We start from the raw sequence: 22,905 nt of genomic DNA, 5'->3' as shown, positions 1-22,905 counted from the left end.
TTCCCAACCTGGGGATCGAACCAGAGTCTTCTGTGCAGGCAGATTGCAGGCAGATTCTTTATTGCTGAGCCACCAGGGAAGCCCAGGAATGATATTAGAGAGATTCAAATGGCCTCAAATCAAGAGGAAAGAAACAGATAATGGAGACGACTCACAAATGATCTAGATATACTACGCAAGACAGACTCTAAAGTAACTGTAACAGACACGTTCAAGAAACTGGATGCCACTTCCCACAGGACACCAGTGGCAGAGCTGAGGGATAATGTTGTTCTGACGCAGGGAAGGAGGGGCTTCTGCCTGCTTGCTAACCAGGAAGGAGACAGTCTGGGAGGCTGGTGCAACAATGATCCCAAAGGAGGGAGGCTTAAGAGGGAGGGGATATATACACAGTCATGACTGATTCTGTATGACGGAAACCGTCACAACATTGTAAAACAATTATTCTATAATTAAAAAAAAATTTTTTTTAAAGGTTGCTGGGGTGCTTTGGGGCCTGGAGCAGCAGGACAAAGTGGAGCAGTACCACAGAAGACAGGTCCGGAGAAAGGCTTGTGTGAACTGAGGATGCTATCCAGTCGTAGTTGGACGGCGAGCCATGCGGGGAACCACATGGGCTGGAACCAGCTCCAAAATGCACTGAATAAAGTCACAGACATCTTGAGGGCCCTGGCCAAGATCAGCAAGGACTAGAGAGGGAAGGATCATCCACACCATTGGTCGACAGCATCAAGGAAGTGAAGGATGGGGCCTTCCCTAGTGGTCCATCAGTTAAAGAACCCTCCTTCCAGGGCAGGGGACATGGCTTTGAGCCTTGATTGGGAAATTAAGATCCCATGTGCTGTGAAGCAACTAATGAGCCCCCATGCTCTAGAGCCCATGCTCCAACACAAGAGAAGCCATTGCAATGCAGAAGCGCTTGTGCCATACCAGAGAAGCCCTGCGTGCTGCAGTGAGATGCGGCACAGCCGAACAAAAAGGTATGGATGGAGGATGCAGTCGTGCAGCACAGACAGCTCACTACAGCTGTGGAGAACCTCAAGAATATCTTCTTGGGGCCCCAGATTGTGAGGGAGTCCCTGGACTTCATTAAGCAAGGGGTGCTCCTGCAGGCCCCCTGGAACCTGAGGGACCTGAAACAGGGGTGCCCCTGGGATGAGCTGATGCATAAGCACCACCACGTGGACATGACCCTCATCCATAGCTCCTTCAGGAGAAAACAGGGGATCTCAGTTGAGCTGGCCAAGCAGCTGTGGATGATGCTACAGAAGTCCCTGGCCACCGTCCCTGTGACCCCATTTTGCTGGTCTCTGTTGTCTGGATCTGGCAAGGAAAGAAAAATTGGTGCATATTTAACCAAAAAAAAAAAAAAGCAAACTAGCTTTGTTCTTCCTAGAAGGTCCAAGAATTGGAAGGAGGAAATGTTTCCAAAGAGCCGACTCATTGGCAAAGACCCTGATGCTGGGAAAGATTGAAGGCAGGAGGAGAAGGGGTTGACAGAGGAGATGGTTGGATGGCATCACCAGCTCAATGAACATGAATTTAAGCAAATTCTGGGAGATAGTGAAGAACACGGGAGCCTGGTGTGCTGCAGTCCACAGGGTCACAAAGAGTCAGACATAACTGAACAACAACCATGTTTGTGCTCTTGGACAGAATCAAGGCTGCTAGAATTGAGGGCACAGAGGCAGACCGCAGGTTATCCAACAAGGAGTGGTCCATCTCCCACCTGGAAGTCATATGGAAGCATGTCCTGGATGACCTCATTGCTACCAAAAACCCCATGATTGAGTGCTTTCCTCCCCATTAGGAGATTTTCAAAACCTCCTCAACCACCAAGCTCTGAGAACCTGGATACAAATCTCGTGGGAAGATCTAGAAGCAAAAGAAATGATGAGCCTGTTTGACGTGGGTCTTGAACACCAACACAAGCACAGAGATGGTGGGGAACATGGAGCTGGTCCCAGAAATGGACGTCAGTGCCCTAGAGGTTATACTTCCTTCAGATGTGGTGTCTGAACTGCTGCGTATGTCCATGTCAGCTCCCTCTTCAAACACCGTTTTCTGGCTGCAGAAATCACTAGATGCAGACACTAAGGATGGCATGAAAGAGACTGAGCCCAGAGCTGACCCACGTGGGAACACTCCCTGCCATCATCTTCTAGATTTTCCAACAGATTCTTTAAGTTGTTACCCAGATAAGTGAAGATTTTAAGATAAAGGAACTAGTTAGTGTTTTCAGTAAATGAATTCTTTCTTTTTAAAAAAATGTTGCATTTGGTAAAAGTCACACAATATAAAACGTACAATTTTAACCATATTTAACTGTACAGTTCAGGAGACTAAAGTACATTCATATTGTTGTGCAGCTCTCACCATCATCCATTTCCTGAATCTTCCACCTTCCTGAACTGAGACTCTGTCCCCATTAAACACTGACTCCCCACCCCACCGCCCCAGGCCCTGGCATCTACCAATGTACTTTCTGACTCTATGAATTTGACTCTTATAGAGATGAAACTCAGTTGTAGATAGAACATCTGAAATACTGGCAACACCCACGCTGTTACGGGTTATGTTATGTTCAGGATATGACAGCAATTGTCACAACTGCCAGACGTTTACGGAACTCCTGGTCAGTTTAAAGAGAAAGTATTTTTAAAATGAAATGGAGGCTATTCTCTCAAATCATCCCACCCTCACCTTCTCCCACAGAGTCCAAAAGTCTGTTCTTTACATCTGTGTCTCTTTTGCTGCCATGAATAAATTCCCGTCTTTCTAGCATTGAAAAATGCATATTACCATGTGTAAAATAGAAGACCAGTCCAAGTTTGATGCATGAAGCAGGGCACTCAAAGCCATTGCAATGGGACAACCCAGAGGGATGGGATGGGGATGGAGGTGGGAGGGGGGTTCAGGATGGGGGGCCCCATGTGCATCTGTGGCTGACTGATGTCGATGTATGGCAAAAACCACAGTATTGTAAAGTAATCATCCTCTAATTAAAATAAATTAACTTAAAAAAATGAAATGGAAGCGTGAACCAAATATGGATGGGGTTTTAGATACCATTGTTGCAAGGAGGCTGCAGCAGTTACCTGGAGGAGGTCTTCTGGGATCTGGAGCAACATCTAGATGAGCCAATGGCAAAGAAGTGGCTGTTAGGCTCAAAACTGTAGCATTGTCTGTGTTACTATGGAAGCATATTTCAATGATGTTGCCAAAATTCAAAATCATATAGAAAGAGGGTGACAGCAAGTGGGGGTGGGGTCCCTATCGGCCACCACGCAGAAGCACATCTCATCCTGGAGCACCAGGTAGCACAAGACCGTCAGGGAGGCGGAACAGCTCCACTTCTTGTTCCGGAAGTCTCCAGATTTGGTAAAGGTGCAGGTGGGCAGAGTATCACTACTGCCACCCTTGCAGAAGTCATCAAATTAGCAAACCCTCTGTGCTCTGCCTGGAGGTTTCAACTTCGATCAGCAAATACCCAGACACCAAGGATGACTGCATTGGCCCACTGCTGGCCACCCAAGGGGGCACCTACCAGGACATGAAGTCAACCATCAGTGAGGCTCTGGAGCAGGGCCTGATGGCAGGAAATCCAAGCTATGTGCCCATCTTCAAGGGAATCATAACTCTCAGTCTGAACGTGGTGTGACTTCTCAAGTAGCCTGACGGTTTCCAGCTTTGTGTAGCTCATTCTGCATGCACCACCCCCACCCTCAAAAATGTGCTAAAGCGAGAGATTCTGGTGGTTCTCAGTGGGTGTTTCAGGCCCTCGTGTTTGTTTGCTGTGGGGTCTAGCTGATGTCTGCAAGATGTCAGAACACACGGCTTTTTGAAGAACAAGTGCCCTACTGCCTGTGGTTCCTTTAGCTCTCTCATTTCTGTGTAAATATCCTTTGAGAGGCAGGACTCTGCTGGAAAATGCCTTATGGTTGAACGTTTATCACAGTGGAAAAGACATGTGGAGAAGGAAGAGGCTCTGTCTTCCTTCCCTGGGGGTCTCCACCCTGCTGCTTAATAAAAGAGTTGAAACTTCTCCACAGACCTGAAAACAAACTGGAGAAATTTACCAGAGAATTATAATCTATCAAAAAACTATTTTAAAAGTACAAGAAATAAAATTATAAATGTCAGAGGTGGGTTAACAGCTGTTTGAGTGGAGAGGAAGGTAAAATTAGTGAATTGGAAGACAGGTTAGTAGGGGGAAAAAAGTACAGAGTAAATCCTGGAAAAGAAAAACATGCATGAATGTGTTTAGGAGACATATGAGACATGGAAATAAGGTGCAAAAATGTACTTAAAGTCCAAGAAAAATAGGAGAGAGAGAAAGCGTGAGCATGTGGGACAGAGAAAAATATTTGAGGAAATACTGAAAATTATCCTAAACTGAAGACATCAACACATGCATTTAAGTCTCTGTGAACCCCAACCATGACTAATGAAAAAAATTCCTATACACATCATAGTAAAAAATCTTCAAATTAAACCTGGAAAATCCCATGGATGGAGGAGCCTGGAAGGCTACAGTCCATGGGGTCGCTGAGGGTAGAGCACAATGGAGCAACTTCACTTTCACTTTTCACTTTCATGCACTGGAGAAGGAAATGGCAATCCACTCCAATGTTCTTGCCTGGAGAATCCCAGGGATGGGGGAGCCTGGTGGGCTGCCATCTATGGGGTTGCACAGAGTCGGACAGGACTGAAGTGACTTAGCAGCAGCAGAAGAAGATTTTAAAGGCATCTGGAGTTTTTTTTTTTTTTTTAAAGACACATTATACCCAAAAAAGTTACAACAGGATTGAAGGTCGACTTTTCTACAGAAACAATGAAGCAGGGAAATAGCACATTTAAAGTTCTAAAAATAAGAAAGCTGACCTATCATTTTATGCCCAGAATGATAATTTATAGATAAATGCCAAATATAAAAATTACCAGACAGACAGAAAGTAAAAGATTTTATCACCTTCAAACTAATATTTTAAAAGAAATGCTAAAAGGAATTATTTAGACAAAAAGAAAAGATTCATAAATGGAAATGCAGTAAAGAATGAAGAGCAGAAAAAGGAAATATATAGATAAATACAAGTTAACATTGTTTTTTTTTAAACAATCAGTTCAGTTCAGTTCAGTCACTCAGTCGTGTCTGACTCTTTGGGACCCCATGAACCACAGCACGCCAGGCCTCCCTGTCCATCACCAACTCCCGGAGTCCACCCAAACCCATGTCCATTGAGTCGGTGATGCCATCCAACCATCTCATCCTCTATCATCCCCTTCTCCTCCTGCCCTCAGTCTTTCCCAGCATCAGGGTCTTTTCCAATGAGTCAGCTCTTCACATCAGGTGGCCAAAGTACTGGAGTTTTAGCTTCAACATCAGTACTTCCAATGAATACCCAGGATTGATCTCCTTTAGGATGGACTGGTTGGATCTCCTTGCATAGTAATATCATTTTGTGGAATTTAAAATAAACATGGGAGAGAGATAAATGGAATTTAAGATAACTAACATTTGTGTCTTGCTGGAAATTGATAAAAGACAGTGGTGAAAATACTACTTTTTAGTAACTTTATTAAGTGAGAGACACACATCATAATCTCTTGGATAAATACTAAGAGAATAATACAAGGAATGCATAATGAACGCGAAAAGAGCAAAATGAAAAAAAAAAGTTTGATTAATCAAAAAGAGGAGAAGCATGTAAAAAAAATTTTAAGGCCAATAACAATCAACTAATAAAATAGTGGCTGCACCAATTTACATTCTTTCGTGGTTTCAAACAAATTTCAGAATTGTTTGCTCAATTTCTGTGGGAAATGCCCTTTGAATTCTAACAGGGAACAAATATAGTCCAACAAACAGAAGTCCAGGATAAGATGGCTTCACTATTGAATTCTACCAAACATTTAAAATGTACGTAAGGCCACCCCTTCTCAGTCACTTCCAAAGAGAGGCAGCTAGCGATGCCTCAAAGCACGTTTTCTCTGCAGGGTGTATTTATTCTGCAGTGAGAGCGCCTCCCCAGAACACCCATCGACCCTAATGACAGAAGCAAAAGTCCTAGCTGATTTTGGCTGGAAAGCAAATGAACTCTGGCCAAAAGCAGTGCTGTGCAGGGCCCGAGTGAAAGTGTGACATGGGGGCAGGGTCGATGGATGCCAATCAACTATTCTTGAATTCCCAAACTATCTGACATTTGAAGAGCTACATTTTGAAGGAGTTAGGTAAGAAAAAAGCCCTCTTGGTGTGTACACTGGCATCCTTATAAAGGGCTTCCCTGGCAGAGATCGTGGCTCAGTGGCTTCTGTTATCAGATTGAATGCTGTCTGTAGGGAGGGAACATATACAGTTTATTCCATAACATTGTTTATTTGCTTCTGGAGTTCTTATATAATTCCTTTTTCTATGCCCTTTCTTTTACCTTTCTTAAAATGTGACTTAAGGTAATCTATTACAGAAGCAAGGAAATTATATTTCCTGTTTCTACTCCCTGCATCTCCTCTGGGACCTGCCAGGTTGTCGATCTCTCCATGGTAACTGAGTAGGGCTGGTATTAGACCAGACTAGTGCCTTTGCATCCAGGAGAGGACCTGGATCTCCTGAGTCCCCCTGTATCTGGCTGTCTTCTACCCTAGCAGGGACTGCTCCATTATTTTGAACAGGAAAGGTCACCTAACAGTTGAACAATTCTTCTGAATGGTCAGTTGATTTTACACAGGGATTTTTTTCCTGTGTTTGGTATTTGGATCTGCTGTCACTAGAGAGGCTGCACATGAGGACATCAGCTGATTCAGTTGATTTTTCCAAAATTTTAACAGGGACAGAAGGTGGTGGGGGTTGGGCATAGGGGAGGAGGGCTCAGGAGGTGAAGCAAGGGATGGGGAGGGATAGGGAGAGGCAGATGAGGCTTCACTCACTTGCCTGCTGCTCACCTCCTGCTGTGTGGCTGGGCTCCCAATAGGCCATGGACCCAGTCTCCCGGGGTTGGGGACCCCTGACTTAAGGCAATGACTATTTACCAACCATCATGGAACTTTGGGGGGGGTTGATTTTTAGATCACACTACGTACATGCAGGATCTTAGTTCCCCAACCAGAGATCAAACTTGTGGTCCCTTACACAGGAAGCTCAAAATCTTAACTACTGGACCATCAGAGAAGCTCCTTAAGGGAACTATTTTAATGATGTATCAACCAGCATTGCCATACAAATGCTCATATGGCTGTTACCCTTCCTATTACTAGAGCCCAGGGACAGGGCCTCCCTCTGCCCAGAATCCAGACAATTTGAGGATAATGTCAAACAGGGGAATTCTGAAATAGCTGGAAAAAGCCTCACTCCTTAAATGAAATCTAGTCACCTGAGCAGTCACACGAGAGGCAATCAATAAACTTTTCAGAATGAATTAATAGCCGGAGATGGATGTTTTTGCTTCATCATTTACCTACTAGAGGCATCCGGCCACATTGTCATCAGTTTGTGCTGCTTCACAGGTCGGAAACTCTTAGATTCGCGGGCTGGTACACAAAGGACTTCAGTACCTAGGGAGTGGCTGCAGAACAGGAAAGGAGGGGGCTGGGAGGGCTGTGAGTTGAGGGGGGGAGTGGAGATTTGATTCTGAAGAGAAAAATCCTTACTGGGTCAAGGCCGCTTTTGCATAATTCTATTATCACCAGGAAGAAGAGAAATAATCATATTAGGTGAGTGCTGCACCGCTCGACGTGGCTTGTCTTACCTTACTTTTGAAGTCAGACAGGTTTAATTGCTTTGTGTGAGTGAGTTGTTCAGAAGGCACCCAATCAATAAGGCAGGTGCTGCCAGAGCAAAGCGGGGGAAGTTTTTGATGTTGACAATGACATACAATCTTGTGCAGAAAGGAGTAATCCATTCGGTCACAGCTATGGGGGAAAAAAAAGTTATCTGTGTGTTGTTCTGGGGAGCAGAGGCAATGTCACCCGGGAGGGTGGGCTCCAGGCAGGCTGGCCACAGGGCAGCAGTGTGAGGGCGACTCAGCCCAAGAGCAAGGGCTGTGCTTTCTGGAGCCTCCTGGTCTTCTGTGCATAGTGGGCCTCCACAGCTGCACAGGAGGTTGTCAGCATCCACTCCACTGCATCTTCTGCTTACAGAGCCCAAGCATCTCGTCAATTTGTGTTTCAGTTTCTGCCCATCATTGCCTCTCTGTGAAGTCCAGTGCAGTCCCCAGCAAGGCTCTGCTCATCCACTGCTCAGTTGACTCCAGCTGAAGCTTGCCAGAAAGTTCCCCTACAATGGACCAGAGGTGGTCAGGGAATTCTTTGTTTTTTTTTTTTTAGCCTAGATCCCACTGTAGAAATATTCAGTATGAGGAAAGAGAACAAAAGTTGTGATAGTCAATTGCAAATGTCTTCCAAACTCAGGTGACGGTTGCTTGAAACTGGCCCTAGTGGTAGTTTTTGTACCACAGAACCCAGTACACTCTACAAATGAGGGGTTTGTTTATTTTGTGAGAGTTAGTTGTTTAGCACCTACCAGCACAATACTGGGTGAGGGCAGAGGGCAGAAATAGGAGCCTAGAATTGACATCCTTAATTAACCCTCTATTCTCCCCTTCCTAGCAGCTGCTCAGATGGCTCAGTTGAATCTCTCCTCTATACCTCGACGAGTACCACAGGTCATAGCTCACTGCAGAATATTTCATGTGTGCTTTTGTCTTCAATCAGATTTGTATTTTGGAAAGGTGACCCTGGCCACAGTGTGTTGGATAGACTGAAAGGGTATAAAATCAGAGATCTTATCAAAGGCAAAGACGTCAGATAGTAATATAATTGCTTTTATCCAAATAAAAGATGAGACCTGAATTAAGGCAAGATAAGTGGGAAGAGAGGACAGACCTAACAGATGCTCAAGAAATAGAATTGGCAGGATTTATTGATTGATGGGGTGTCAGGGTGAGAAAGGATAAGAGTAGATGATAACATCCAAGTTTTTTATAATTCTGCCATTCCTCAACACAGAAGGAATAGCAGACTTTGGTGGGAAATTGATGACTTTGGAGCAAGCTGAGAAGCCTAAGAAGCAGGTAGATGGAACCAGCTCTCAGAGGAGAAGAGTTAACTTGAACACATTTTGAAAGGAAGAACACGGTGGTAAGTGACAGCAGGTGATAAGAAGGTATCACCCGGAGATGCTGTGAAATGCGAAGAGTCCAAGGAAAAAGCAGTCATAGAAAACAATATGAAAAGGCACTTGAAGAGAATTAAGACTCCACAGATGACAGGAGAAGGCTGGTCAGTGAAGCAGTAGAGATCTAGGAAGAAGCAAAGTGAGACAAGTCATAGAATTGAACAGCCAGTTAGATAAAATACCAGGCCATCACAATATTGTAAAGTAATAATTCTCCAATTTAATTAATTAAAAAATAAAATATCAGGCCCGTGATCAGAAAAGATGAACTCAAACATAGACTGCAGACGTTTGAAGAACAAGTGAGCAGAAAGTAGAAATAACAGAAAAAAAGGCAAAGAAGGAATTCTAGGCTTGGAAGTTAAGGAGAGTCATTCCCAATTAGACTGTGGACAACACACATGGAAAAAACTACTTGCTGTTCCAAACCTGAGCACTAAGTAGCTAGTACAACGCGGGGTCAAGGGAGGACTTTATTTCTAAGATGGACCCCAGGCTTGGTCATAATCGAATGCTATGCAGAAGGGACCACTGGGGACAAAGTTGGCAACTTGGGAGGGAGAAAGAGAGCAGAGATGCAGTAAGGTCAGATCAGTAGGTCTGATCTGATGTAATAATGATAGTAATAGAAATAAAAGTAATGCACTTGAATCTTCCCCAAACCACCCCCCACCCTCAGACAATGGAAAACTGTCTTCCACAAAATGGGTCCCTGGTGCAAAAAAAGTTGGGGACTGCTGGCAAAGTCAGTCAAGAGGGAATGGCCTTAATGCAAGAAACGACATCTCTTTCTGCAAGGCCAGAAATATGGATATGAGAATACATGCAAAAATAAATAGCTTCTGGATGCTGGAAACTGAGGGAGCTTATGCCTCATTTTCTCTTAAAGTTCCAAAAAGTTAAGAAGAGTGGCAGATTTTTGAAATAAGCATCACAAGGAAGGGGGCATAACACTCTACTCTAAGGATACATTATAGTTTAATGCCCTAATGCACAGACATAATTTTATTGTTCTGTGTTTTTTATATGTATCAGGCCCCCTTTAGCATGAGTATTGTCATAGATATAATAGCACATCTTACCCAGAATTACTATTATTCATTTGTCTACCCGCCTTTCTATCTAGAAATAAACTTCAGTTCAGTTTAGTTCAGTCACTCAGTCATGTCCGACTCTTCGCGATCCCATGAATCGCAGCACACCAGGCCTCCCTGTCCATCACCAACTCCCAGAGTTCATTCAAACTCATGTGCATCGAGTCGGTGATGCCATCCAGCCATCTCATCCTTTGTCGTCCCCTTCTCCTCCTGCCCCCAATCCCTCCCAGCATCAGGGTCTTTTCCAATGAGTCAACTCTTCGCATCAGGTGGCCAAAGTATTGGACTTTCAGCTTTAGCATCAGTCCTTCCAATGAACATCCAGGACTGGTCTCCTTTAGGATGGACTGGTTGGATCTCCTTGCAGTCCAAGGCACTCTCAAGAGTCTTCTCCAACACCACAGTTCAAAAGCATCAATTCTTCCGCGCTCAGCCTTCTTTACAGTCCAACTCTCACATCCATACATGACCACTGGAAAAACCATAGCCTGACTAGACGGACCTTTGTTGGCAAAGTAATGTCTCTGCTTTTGAATATGCTATCTAGGTTGGTCATAACTTTCCTTTCAAGGAGTAAGCATCTTTTAATTTCATGGCTGCAATCACCATCTGCAGTGATTTTGGAGCCCAAAAAAATAAAGTCTGACACTGTTTCCACTGTTTCCCCATCTATTTGCCATGAAGTGATGGGACCAGATGCCATGATCTTCATTTTCTGAATGTTGAGCTTTAAAGCCAACTTTTTCACTCTCCTCTTTCACTTTCGTCAAGAAGCTTTTTAGTTCCTCTTCACTTTCTGCCATAAGGGTGGTATCATCTGCATATCTGAGGTTATTGATATTTCTCCCGGCAATCTTGATTCCAGCTTGTGCTTCTTCCAGCCCAGCATTTCTCATGATGTACTCTGCATATAAGTTAAATAAGCAGGGTGACAATATACAGGCTTGACGTACTCCTTTTCCTATTTGGAACCAGTCTGTTGTTCCATGTCCAGTTCTAACTGTTGCTTCCTGACCTGCATACAGGTTTCTCTAGAGGCAGGTCAGGTGGTCTGGTATTCCCATCTCTTTCAGAATTGTCCACAGTTTATTGTGATCCACACAGTCAAAGGCTTTGGCATAGTCAATAAAGCAGAAATAGATGTTTTTCTGGAACTCTCTTGCTTTTTTGATGATCCAACAGATGTTGGCAATTTGATCTCTAGTTCCTCTGCATTTCCTAAAACCAGCTTGAACATCTGGAAGTTCATAGTTCACATATTGCTGAAACCTGGCTTGAAGAATTTTGAGCTTCACTTTACTAGCATGTGAGATGAGTGCAACTGTATGATAGTTTGAGCATTCTTTGTCATTGCCTTTCTTTGGGATTGGAATGAAAACTGACCTTTTCCACTGCTGAGTTTTCCAATTTGCTGGCATATTGAGTGAAGCACTGTCACAGCATCATCTTTCAGGATTTGAAATAGATCAACTGGAATTCCATCACCTCCACTAGCTTTGTTCATAGTGATGCTTTCTAAGGCCCACTTGACTTCACATTCCAGGATGTCTGGCTCTCGGTGAGTGATCACACCATTGTGATTATCTTGGTCATGAAGCTCTTTTTTGTACAATTCTTCTGTGTATTCTTGCCACCTCTTCTTAATATCTTCTGCTTCTGTTAGGTCTATACCATTTTTGTCCTTTATCGAGCCCATCTTTGCATGAAATGTTCCCTTGGTATCTCTAATTTTCTCAAAGAGATCTCTAGTCTTTCCCATTCTGTTGTGAAATAAACTTAGAATTTAAAAAAAGCCTTCTAGCACAGCAGATTGCCTGATGTATACTGGGTGATTAACAAATATTTGATGAATGATTGAGTAAATGAGTCGATGTTGAATTAGTCCAGCCTTCCCAACTCAACTGTAGACTGCATCGTGTCTTAAAGTTGGTAAGCTTCCTCAAAATGAACTGGGCATTTCTAAACCAAATTGTTGTTGTAAAAGATCAAGAAATGCATTCTCAGAGAGAAGCTTCAAAGGAGGGAGGAATGGAATACAAAAGCGGCCCCAGCTAGGGACCTCCCTGGTGGTCCGGTGGCTAAGACTCCACACTCACAGTGCAAGGGAACTGGGTTCGATTCCTGGTTGGGGAACTAGATCCTGAATGCTGCAGCTAAGACCTGGTGTGGTTAAATTAAAAATATGCTTTTAAAAGAAACAGCTTTTTTCTGTCTGACATCTTAGAGAGGCGACAGCAGTAGCAGCTGCTCTCCCAACTTCACTCTGCCACCCGAGGAGCACAAGAAGAAAGATTCCAGAAAGTCAGCCAAGCAAGACAAAGATCCAGTGAACAAACCTCAGGGCAAGCCTAAACAGAAGTGTTCCAGAAGCAAAGTTGGAAACGAGCTCAATAACCTAGTCTTCTTTGACAAAGCAACATATGACACCCTGGAAAGTAGCTCCCAACTATAAGCTTGTAACTCCAGCTGTCGTCTCTGAGAGACCGAGAAACCCTAGTTCCCTGGCCAGGGCAGCCCTTCAGGAACTCCTTAGTAAAGGACTTAGTACACCGCTTTCAAAGCACAGAGCTCAAGTAATTTATTCCAGAAACTCCAAGGGTGGAGATGCCCCAGCTGTCGGTAAAGATTCAGGAACCCAGTCCACCAACTGCATTTGGCAAAATAAAACTATATGAAATCAGAACAAACAAACGGCTCAACCTGTAGCAGAAAATACAACGATGTTCCCCCTCCCAACTGTTCAGTTACGGATTTTTTTTTTCAAGTTTTAGGGAACATACCCTGTGAGCATCCAGAAGCCTTGGGGTTTCTGTTTCTTAGTGGAATCAGCAGGTGACATGCCAGGGTTATCAGCATCCCTCACCCAACCTGTTGGCTGGCTTCTTGAACCGTCTTCCCCACAATCTATAGAGACTGAGGCCCAGAGGAGGTAACCAGTTAGTGTCAGATGTGTCCCTGCGTCGTGGGTTTCCCAGTTCGAGGCCTGGGCTCCCTATTGCCAGCTGTCTGTGCTGACAGAGAGAAAAATCCCTCAGGCAGGTTGTGAGAGGCGGTCTCTCTCTGCCCTGATCTGAGTGTCCCACAGCAAATGCTAGTGACAGGGAAACGTCTTAATACAGCATGTTGTTTAGCATAATTGATGTGCAGATGCGGCGGCGGGAGAAACAAGCCCAGTTAATTGGTCTCTCAACCTACATTAGCTTTTGCATCTCAGCCAATTAGGCAGGGGCCAGAGGGCCCTGTGCGTGGCCATTAGATCCTGCCATGCGGGGGCTGGAAAGGTACTGGCAGTCAGGTTCAGACGACTCTGATGCGCGCTGTGTGCAGATGCACTGAGGCCAAGCCATCTGTCCATGTAAGAGCAGGAGACCTTAAACAACCAGCCCGGAGGTGAAAAACAAGGAAGGGGATATTCAGGAGAGGAAAATCTGGGCTCTCGCACGGGCTGGAGGCACCTTCGAAGCGTCTGGATTTGAAGGGTATAAACCTAATACTACTCCTACAGCCATCTTCCTAATGAACCCAGAGTCCAGCTCTGTTCTCTGAGCCTCAGGGTATTTGGAAATGCCCAGGACATAAAGGAAGGGCATGTTCCAAGGAGACACTATAAGATCGCTGCTCAAAGTGAGGTCCTCAGATCAGCATCAAGACCACCGTCTGGTTGGAGGGTCAGGAAGGCAGATCCCAGGTGCACTCCTGACCAGCTGAATCAGAATCTGCATTTTAACTTTTTATTTATTTATTTGGCTGCATTGGGTCTTAGATGTGGCACTCCAGGTCTTTGTTAGATCACGTGGGATCTTCACTGCAGTGCATGGACTTTCCAATGGTGTGCGGGCTTATCAGTTGCTCCATGGCAAGTGGGATCCCCAACTGGTGATCAGATTCACATCCCCTGCATTGCAAGGTGGATTCTTAACCACTGGGTCACCAGGGAAGTCCCAGAACCTGCAGTTTACCAAGATTCCTAGGCGTTTCCTGTGCCTGTGAAAGTCTGAGAAGCAGCACTCCAGGCCAAGGGGCAGCAAATACATTTTATTGGAACTCAGCATGTCCATCTGCTGATCTCTTAATTCGGTGGCCTTCTTGCTGCAGTCATGGGGCTGAGAAGTTATGATGGAGATCTTGTGTCCTGCATGCCTGAAATAAAGAGTTGGCTCTTTACGAAGAGTTGGGCTACCCCTGTTCTGGGCAGAAAAGCTGCCACCAATTCATGTGGCCAACATTCCTGTTAGTCCTCAGAGGGCAGGTGAGTGGCAGATGTTAAATTTACTGTATAAACATTGTCACGGGCATTAGGGACAGTGGAGAAAATGTCAGATGATCTTCAATTCAGGTGCTGAGGCATTTGTAAGATTACATAGATACCAGCAAAAGTTGGCCAACACTGAACTTTCTGCTACTTTGAGTCAGATGGTTTGAAGGATCCTTTCTCTCCCTCATATACAGAGTATAAAGAAAAAATGAAAATCTTGCACTCTCAATCAAGCAGTCATTTAATTTATATTTCTCTGTTGCATCCTTGAAAGCATGTTCATTGTGACTGAGAAAGATTCCCTTTTTTCTAAATATACTAAGAGGTTACATTGATTTTATGTCAATTTGGGGAGGTAATTTTATACAGGATGAATTTTGAAAAGAGACTACATTCTCCCCCAGTTGAATTTCACCAGGGTGAAATATGAAAACAGGTGTGACTGTTCTGCTTTATATATGGCAAAAGGCTTGTTGAAAATATGCATTCCTTGGTGCACAGCATAAAAAGCTTATGCAAAGTCTCCACGAAGATGGCAGTGGCTCATGGTAAGGAAGAGGCCTGCTCAAGCAACATTTCTGAAATTGCTGAGACAGTTTGATAAAAAGATCCTGTCCTGGAGCTTTTAGACTTGTGCTTGCAAGCATATTTTTTAAAAAAGCACCTCCCTGGTTTTGGAAACCTTTGGAGTTTTCCAAGCTAGTGCTTCCCAAGTCAGTCTCTGTCCTTCTATCTCTCTGTCTCTGTCTCTGCCTCTCTCTCTCTCTCTCTCTTTCACACACACACACACACACACACACACACACGTACCATCAACAAAAGCCGGGCTGCAAAGACTCCAGACGCACGCATCAATCATAATTGTACTAGTGCCAGCAGTCATGTAACTGCTTAAAGACCTCAACAGCCTTCTGGCACTTAAAGGGGGAAAAAAAATCATCTAATTAATCACAGGTGAAACAGCTTGGACTGTCTCCAAAAGACCCTGAATTTACTGCCAAGCTTTGATGCTAATTTTCTTTCTAAGTAACCCCCTGAAGAAATTTACGATTAGGTAATTAAAGTAATGAATAAAGAGATACTTAGGTAGAGGGGAAAGAGGAGAGGGAAAAGTCCATATTTCCATCCTGTAATAAACACATCTGGGCATGCACCATTTGAAGACCCCAACTTAAAGGTCCCCAAGTGGCTTTCTCTTGGAGAATATTTTAAAAATCAATATTTGAAAGACTAAAATGAAGCATACAAGTGAATTTGGAGCAGGTCACTTGGTAGAGTCTGTAAGACAAAAAAGGAAATCTGCCTTCTACCAGATATTTGCTCTTGATTCTCTTTTTTTAGGGCCATAGCTCGTGTCCTATTGGGAGGTCAGTGCCGGTTTCTCCCTGTGAGCTGATTGGCTAGCATCACAGATTGGAGGTTAGCCAATTCCCCCATCTCCCTGCTGTGATAGATCCTAGTTTTCTGAGTTTAATTGGCTGGAAGGAAATTGCTCCCATCTCTGGTCAGGAAGCGTTCAGGGGAAGGCCTTGAATTTTCTCATCCCGGCCCTGATCCTTCCCTCTGTCTCTGACGCTCAATACTGGAACATTCCAGGAATGGGAGCTTTAGTTAATTGGCTGCTTTGGGTTTCAGAGTTAAACAGTAATACCCCTCGTTTAAAGGAATTAGAGTTTCTGCTAGCCTCCAAAGTGCCTAGAGCTTCAATCCTCCCTGGAAGATCTTGTTAGCAAGTCTTGTTCATCTTAGAAAATATACTGTGATAAGCATAATGCTTTTTAAAAAATAATTCAGAATCGTGACGTTTTGAATGGAAAGTTCTTTGCTCTGATTCATATCTTATACCTTCAAGATAGTTTATATGGTTTTTTTTGCAGGTCAGATCAGAACAGGTCTTTTTCATTTCCTTACTGAGTCCAGCAGAGGGTGGTTACTATTTTCGGACTGTTACTTACTTGCATCACAGTGTTATATTAACAAGGTATTCAGAAACAGAAAAACAAATACTATATGTGAACGCATATATGTGGGCTTCCCTGGCGGCTCAGTCAGTAAAGAATCTGCTTGTAATGCTGGAGATGTGGATTCGATCCCTGGGTCAGGAAGATCCCCTGGAGAAGGAAACAGCAACCCACTCTAGTTCTTGCCTGAAGAATCACATGGACAGAGCTGCCGGGTGGGCTACAGTCCATGGGGTCACAGAGACTTGGACATGACTTAGCGACTAACCCACCACGTGTGGAATCTGGAAAACTTGGTATAGACGATCTTCGTTACAAAGCATAAATAGAGACACAGACACACAGAACAAAGGTATGGGTAGCAAGGGAGGAAGGAGCAGATGGAATAAATTGGGAGACTGGGATTGACATATACGCACTGTTGACACCGTATATAAAATAGATAACTAATGGGAACTTACAATATAGCATGGGAAACTCAGTGCTCTGTGGTGACCTAAATGGGAAGGAAATCCAAAAGAGGGTGTGTATGTATGGCTGATTCACTTTGCTGTACAGTAAAAACTAACACAACATTGTAAAGCAACTATACTCCAGTAAAAATTTTTAAAAGAGAAGATACGTATAATGGCTACCCACTCCAGTATTCCTGCCTGGGAAATCCCATGGACCAGAGGAGCCAGACAGACTATAGTCCATGGGGTCGTAAGAGTGGGACATGACTTAGTGACTAAACCAGTAGTAGTTTGTGGGCTTCTCTGTGGCTCAGTTGGTAAAGAATCCGCTTGCAGTGTGGGGAGACTGGGGTTTGATCCCTGGGTTGGAAAGATACCCACTCCAGTATTCTTTCTTGCCTGGAGAATCCCCGTGGACAGAGGAGCCTCGCAGGCTGCAGTCCATGGGGTCGTAAGAGTAGGACACAACTGAGCGACTAAGCACAGCACACAGATCGTACTGACTCAAAGATATACCCTGGAAATTTACTTTTAATTTTTCACTAAGTTAGTGTTTGACTTCATGTGTCTACTTTTGTTCCCTCCTGCAGGCGGAGGGGTGAAAATAATAATCAGAATTTTGAGGTAGGAGGTTAGATTTCATCCTCTTGAGTTCATTTCAGAGCTGAGGGGAGTGAGGCTCAGAGAGGTGAAATGATTTAGCAAAGATGCATAGGTACCAAGAAGGTAATTAAGATTATAGACTCCGAAGCAAGATACATCTGCACTGGTAAACTGCTCTGCTACTTACCAGCTGCAGACCTTAAGACACAACTTGCCTTCTGACAGTTTTCCCCTGATTTACAAAATGAACACAATGATGTTCTTGAGTTGGAGTAAAGGTTAAATACGCTAATATAGTTAAGATAATTAGCACCATGCAAACACTAGAAAATAGCTTTTATGAGTTTTATTTATTGATTTTTAATTATCACGCAGTTCGTTGTAGTTTTATTTTTATGGAGTGGATTCTTTTCCATTATTCACAATTCCTTACTGCCTTCCAAGGGAAGTAAGCTCACCCCAAGGGTGGCCTTTGGTTGCTTGGGCCAGATGGGAGGAGTCAGTGTTTCTATGTAGAGGAGCTGAACCACAGCTAAACTGCTCTGTGTAATGAAATGTCACCCATTTAAGAGGCCTCTACGTCAGACTTTCATCTTCTTCCTAGCCAACGCAGAATGATACAAGACTTGAATCTCATTCCTCATTGAGGAGTGAAAGATATTTTTCCCCAGAGAAAGCAGTGTCAGGATGTGTGAATCCCAGAAGAGAGGTGAGGGTGGAATGGGGGTCATTTAGCAATTTTTGTTCCTTCCTGGGTCCTCCTGCATCAGCCAAGGTTGAAGGTCCTTATTTACTCAGCTTTCCATCACCCCCACCTACTCCCTGCTCCTAGAGGCCTGCGGGCTTAGTTCTCCTCTGAGCCTGTACCGAGGGAGTAGGAAAATCCTGCCAAACAGGAATTAAAAATGACAAAACAGCTGATTAGATCTGAGGTGACAAGAATGAGAAATAAAAGCCATTAGAGCCCATTTGCAACGTGCCCTCGGCAAGTCAAGTTTCAAGGTGTTCCTCCGAAGGTTATTAATGGCATGACAGTGTTTCTCATGCAGGCATCTGATACATGAAATCACACCAGTGTACACACGCTGCATTCTAGATGCTAAGAGGGGCCTGCCCTCATTTATTTAGCCTCACAGATTTGAAGAGACACCCTACCTTGGCTGTCAGGGCGAGAGCTGGTGTCAATACCTACTCAGTGCTAGAAAGAACAGATGCCCACAGTAAATAGCTTTCTTCTACAGCCAGCATCGGTCCGCCCATTGGCTAAGCCTGCTCTGCTGCCTGATTCTTGTATGGCCGGTGAGCAAGAATGACTCTTTTGTTTTTATTTTTAATTAATTAATTTTGGGCTCTTCATGGCTGCGTGTGGGCTTTCTCTAGTCACGGCGCTCGGCCTTCTCATTGCAGCAGCTTCTCTTTTTGCAGAGCGCAGGCTCTGGAGCGTGGGCTCAGTAGTTGCCATGCACACGGGCTTAGTTGCCCCGCTGCAGGGGGATCTTCCCAGACCGGGGACCAACCAGTGTTCGTTGCATTAGCAGGTGGATTCTAGACCACTAGACCACCAGGGAAGTCCCTTATATTTTAAAATGTTTTTTTTTTTTTTAAATCAAAACGTATTAGGACATATGGGAAGTTTATGACCTTCAACTACCAATGTCCATAAATAAAGTTTTATGGGAATATGGTAAGGCTCATTTGTTGCCACATAATCTATGGTTGCTTTTGTGCTATAACAGAGTCTGGGTGGCCCAAACACCTAAATTATTTAATATCTAGACCTTTACAGGAGAAGTTTGCTAATACCTATTCTCTAGGATTTCTTCAAGCAAACAGCCTTCCTTTGTAAAAAGTAGGCACAACTTAGCAGAATACTGTAAGGGTTTTCTGCAGAAGAATATAGCCTGGTTTTAGAGTCATAGCATGAAAATAAATGATTCCATGTTTCCCAAGGACAACCACTGAACCCCAAGAGCAGCAAGTTCCAGGCTTCATGAAAGGTCACTGGAGTTGAGGTCCAGAAGGCCCCCTGTGCCCATCCAAACACATAGGGAAGCAGCAGTTCTAAAAGGCAATGGCAGCAGCCTATTCTTTCAGAAATCATCGCAGGGTATTGATCAGAAATCTCTCTGCACTTTGACGCCGTCATATTTTACCTTCATCCATAAGAGATGAGTGAGAGCCCAGGAAAGACTTAATGCTCAATATTTTCATATCCTCCACTGCGCCATCTGGCATCCCTATCTCATTCCTAGATCCAGACATTTTGCCAAGGTTTCTACATGATTTCCTTCCCTTCTCGAAAATGGTTGTGTTTCTCAACCTCCACTGATAGTTGTGTCCAAGAGATATGTTGTCCTAGGGTCTCAGATTGCTTCCAAAGTCCTTTTCCAATCAGTATTTTTTTTATGCACCATTTATTTTTTATGTGGACCATTTTTAAAGTTTTTATTTAATTTGTTACATTATTGCTTCTATTTTATGTTTTGTTTTTCTTTTTGCATCGAGGCATGTGGGATCTTAGCTCTCCGACCAGGGATCGAAGCCACACTCCTGGCGTTGGAAGGTGAAGTCTTAACCACTGGACCACCAGGGGAGTCCTTCCAATCCTAGTTTTTATAAGTGAGGGCAGTTGCAGTGATCCTGAGATGGAAAACAGAGTGGCTGTGGTTTGGAGGCCAGGACAGAGGGTGCTGGTCCAGGAGACTTGGACACCATGTCCTTCGAGGATCAATCATGAAAGCCTTCACTCAAAGACATGTTCAGAAAAGCTATTATGTGTCAATGACCATCAGGCTCATCATCTAATAGAACAAATGCACTGCAGGACCCGTGGAAAAAGGACAAACCAAGGGCCCCTGAGGAGGGCACAGCCCCTGGGCAACTTAATGGAAAAGGGGCAAATGGAATTGAGTGGAAAAGTGGGGCTGGAAGGTGCTAGTCAGAGAGGGGAATTCATGGTGTTTTTACAATGAAAAAAAAAAATCCTTTAAAACCGAGTTATTTAATACCTTCCTGAAATGAACTGGTGGCAGAACAAGTCTTTTGACTTCCTAATTGAATGCTCTTTCATTAAAGCGAAGAGTAGACAAAGGACCTTTAGCCAGTGTCTCAAGAGCTTGAGGGAGGGGATTTTGTCATTCACTTCAGTTCAATTCAGTCGCTCAGTCGTGTCCCACTCTTTGCGACCCCTTGAATCGCAGCACGCCAGGCCTCCCTGTCCATCACCAACTCCCAGAGTTCACCCAAACTCATGTCCATCGAGTCAGTGATGCCATCCAGCCATCTCATCCTCTGTCATCCCCTACTCTTCCTGCCCCCAATCCTTCCCAGCATCAGGGTCTTTTCCAATGAGTCAACTCTTCGCATCAGGTGGCCAAAGTATTGGAGTTTCAGCCTCAGCATCAATCCTTCCAATGAACACCCAGGACTGGTCTCCTTTAGGATGGACTGGTTGGATCTCCTTGCTGTCCAAGGGACTCTCAAGAGTCTTCTCCAACACCATAGTTCAAAAGCATCAATTCTTCGGTGCTCAGCTTTCTTTATAGTCCAACTCTTACATCCATACACGACTACTGGAAAAACCATAGCCTTGACTGGATGGACCTTTGTTGGCAAAGTAATATCTCTGCTTTTTAATATGCTATCTAAGTTGGTCATAACTTTCCTTCCAAGGAGTAAGTGTCTTTTAATTTCATGGCTGCAATCACCATCTGCAGTGATTTTGGAGCCCCCAAAAATAAAGTCTGACACTGTTTCCACTGTTTCCCCATCTATTTCCCATGAAGTGATGGGACGAGATGCCATGATCTTCGTTTTCTGAACGTCATTATGTTCTTTATTTTTAGCTGTGTTGGGTTTCCATTGCTATTTGAACTTTTCTCTAGTTGTCAAAGTGGGGGCTATTCTCTAGTTGCGGTGCGGGGGCTTCTTATTGCAGTGGCTTCTCTCGTTGCAGAGCACAGGCTCTAGGGCATGCAGACCAGTAAAGTGACACATGGGGCTCAGTAGTTGCGGCTCCCAGGCTCTAGAGCACAGGTAAATAGTTGTGGTGGCACTGGAGTAGTTGCTCTGTGGCATGTGGGATCTTCCCAGATCAGAGATCAAACCTGAATCACCTGCATTGGCAGACAGATTCTTTATACCACTGGGCCATCAGGGAAGCTGGCCATTAGGTTTTTAGAACACAGAATGCTTCTCCGGGAGTAGCCATGTTTTTGGTGAGGTAGAAGGAAGACCAGAAGGATTTTGCACCCTGCTGTTTTATCAGAAGAGATACAATAGGCATACTCTCACTCCTGGACTAATGGACTCACAGAAGCTTCAATGTTTAGAGCCGCTCTGCAGGATAAAGTATCTCTGGTTTACACTGTCAGATATGGGCCAAGAGCCACCCAAGGGAGTCCCAAGCCAGAGGCAGGAGATGGATCCTGGAATGGCTTTTTCATCCCTTTCATTTCCAGAAGTTCTTTCTCCTAGGTCATCGTGGTGTTTTTCTCCTTTCCGTGGTGCAGAATCTCTTACTGATGGCTTTTAAGGTTTCTTTCCATCTCACTTTTATTATTTTAAAAATACATTGTATGGATACGATGGTACCTGAGTTATAAGCAGGTACCGTCACATCCAACAGGATGGAAATTGTGAAATGCTCAAGTTATGGTCTTGCCAAAGAGCAGATCATAGAGGAAGCTGGCAGAAATGGTGCCTGAAAGCGGGGACCATGACCTAGTACCCAACTCGCAAATAGTGTCATCACCTCTGAGCATCACAGGGAAACAGGACCTCTAAGAAAGAGGCTCCACTTCAAGAAGGGCCCCCTGGACCCCACCTCTGGGGGGTTGCCAGCAGGTAAACCTTTGGAGGCAGAAATTTTACAGGAATGGGTCCCTGCCTTGGGATTTCTGCACAGTCCTGCATGTGCCGTTAATTCCCGTCCTCTGAAAAATGCAAGGACTCTGCATGTCAGTGGGTTATGGCCTGTGCTTCAGGGTAAATCTCCCAGTAATTGAGACCCCTGCCAGCCCTCTCACCCGGTCATCCCACTAATAGAAGGGCAGCTTCACCAAAGACTCAGCAGTAAGCATGTATTTCTGCTCACTGGCTCCCAAATAGCCCAAATGAATCTTCCGAAAGGCTCGAGACCACCTCGAGCAGAGAAAATACCCGCAGAGAAATGAAGGCAGGAACGACTGCTCTATGTAGGCATCAATGTCTACTGCTATATAGAGAAGGCAGCTACCCTTTCTCCATCACGTGGCCTGGAATATAAAGGTGTTCTATAGGGTGACCACCCTCCAGGAAAAAGAGAAAACATTAATTGGCAGTATGCAATTGTTGCCGTTGAAAGTCTCTTGAACTCGCACCAAAC

General features: G+C 44.3%; 1 protein-coding gene and 1 pseudogene across 1 annotated transcript in view; both read left to right on the top strand.

The window, feature by feature from the left end:
- Positions 1 to 3,025: 3,025 nt before the first annotated feature.
- On the top strand, positions 3,026 to 3,673 carry LOC102281746 (exocyst complex component 3 pseudogene; annotated as a pseudogene).
- Positions 3,674 to 9,029: 5,356 nt separating this feature from the next.
- LOC102281462 (small ribosomal subunit protein eS25-like) overlaps positions 9,030 to 22,905 on the top strand; it is a 66,660-nt gene continuing 52,784 nt past the window's right edge. The window contains 3 exon segments of the mRNA XM_070364109.1: positions 9,030 to 9,065; positions 12,491 to 12,696; positions 12,698 to 12,922. Of these exon segments, the coding sequence (XP_070220210.1) occupies positions 9,030 to 9,065; positions 12,491 to 12,696; positions 12,698 to 12,922 (467 nt within the window).

Source organism: Bos mutus, chromosome 27 (assembly GCF_027580195.1).
Source record: "Bos mutus isolate GX-2022 chromosome 27, NWIPB_WYAK_1.1, whole genome shotgun sequence".
Lineage (NCBI taxonomy): Eukaryota > Metazoa > Chordata > Mammalia > Artiodactyla > Bovidae > Bos > Bos mutus.
This window is presented reverse-complemented; position numbering and strand designations above follow the sequence as displayed.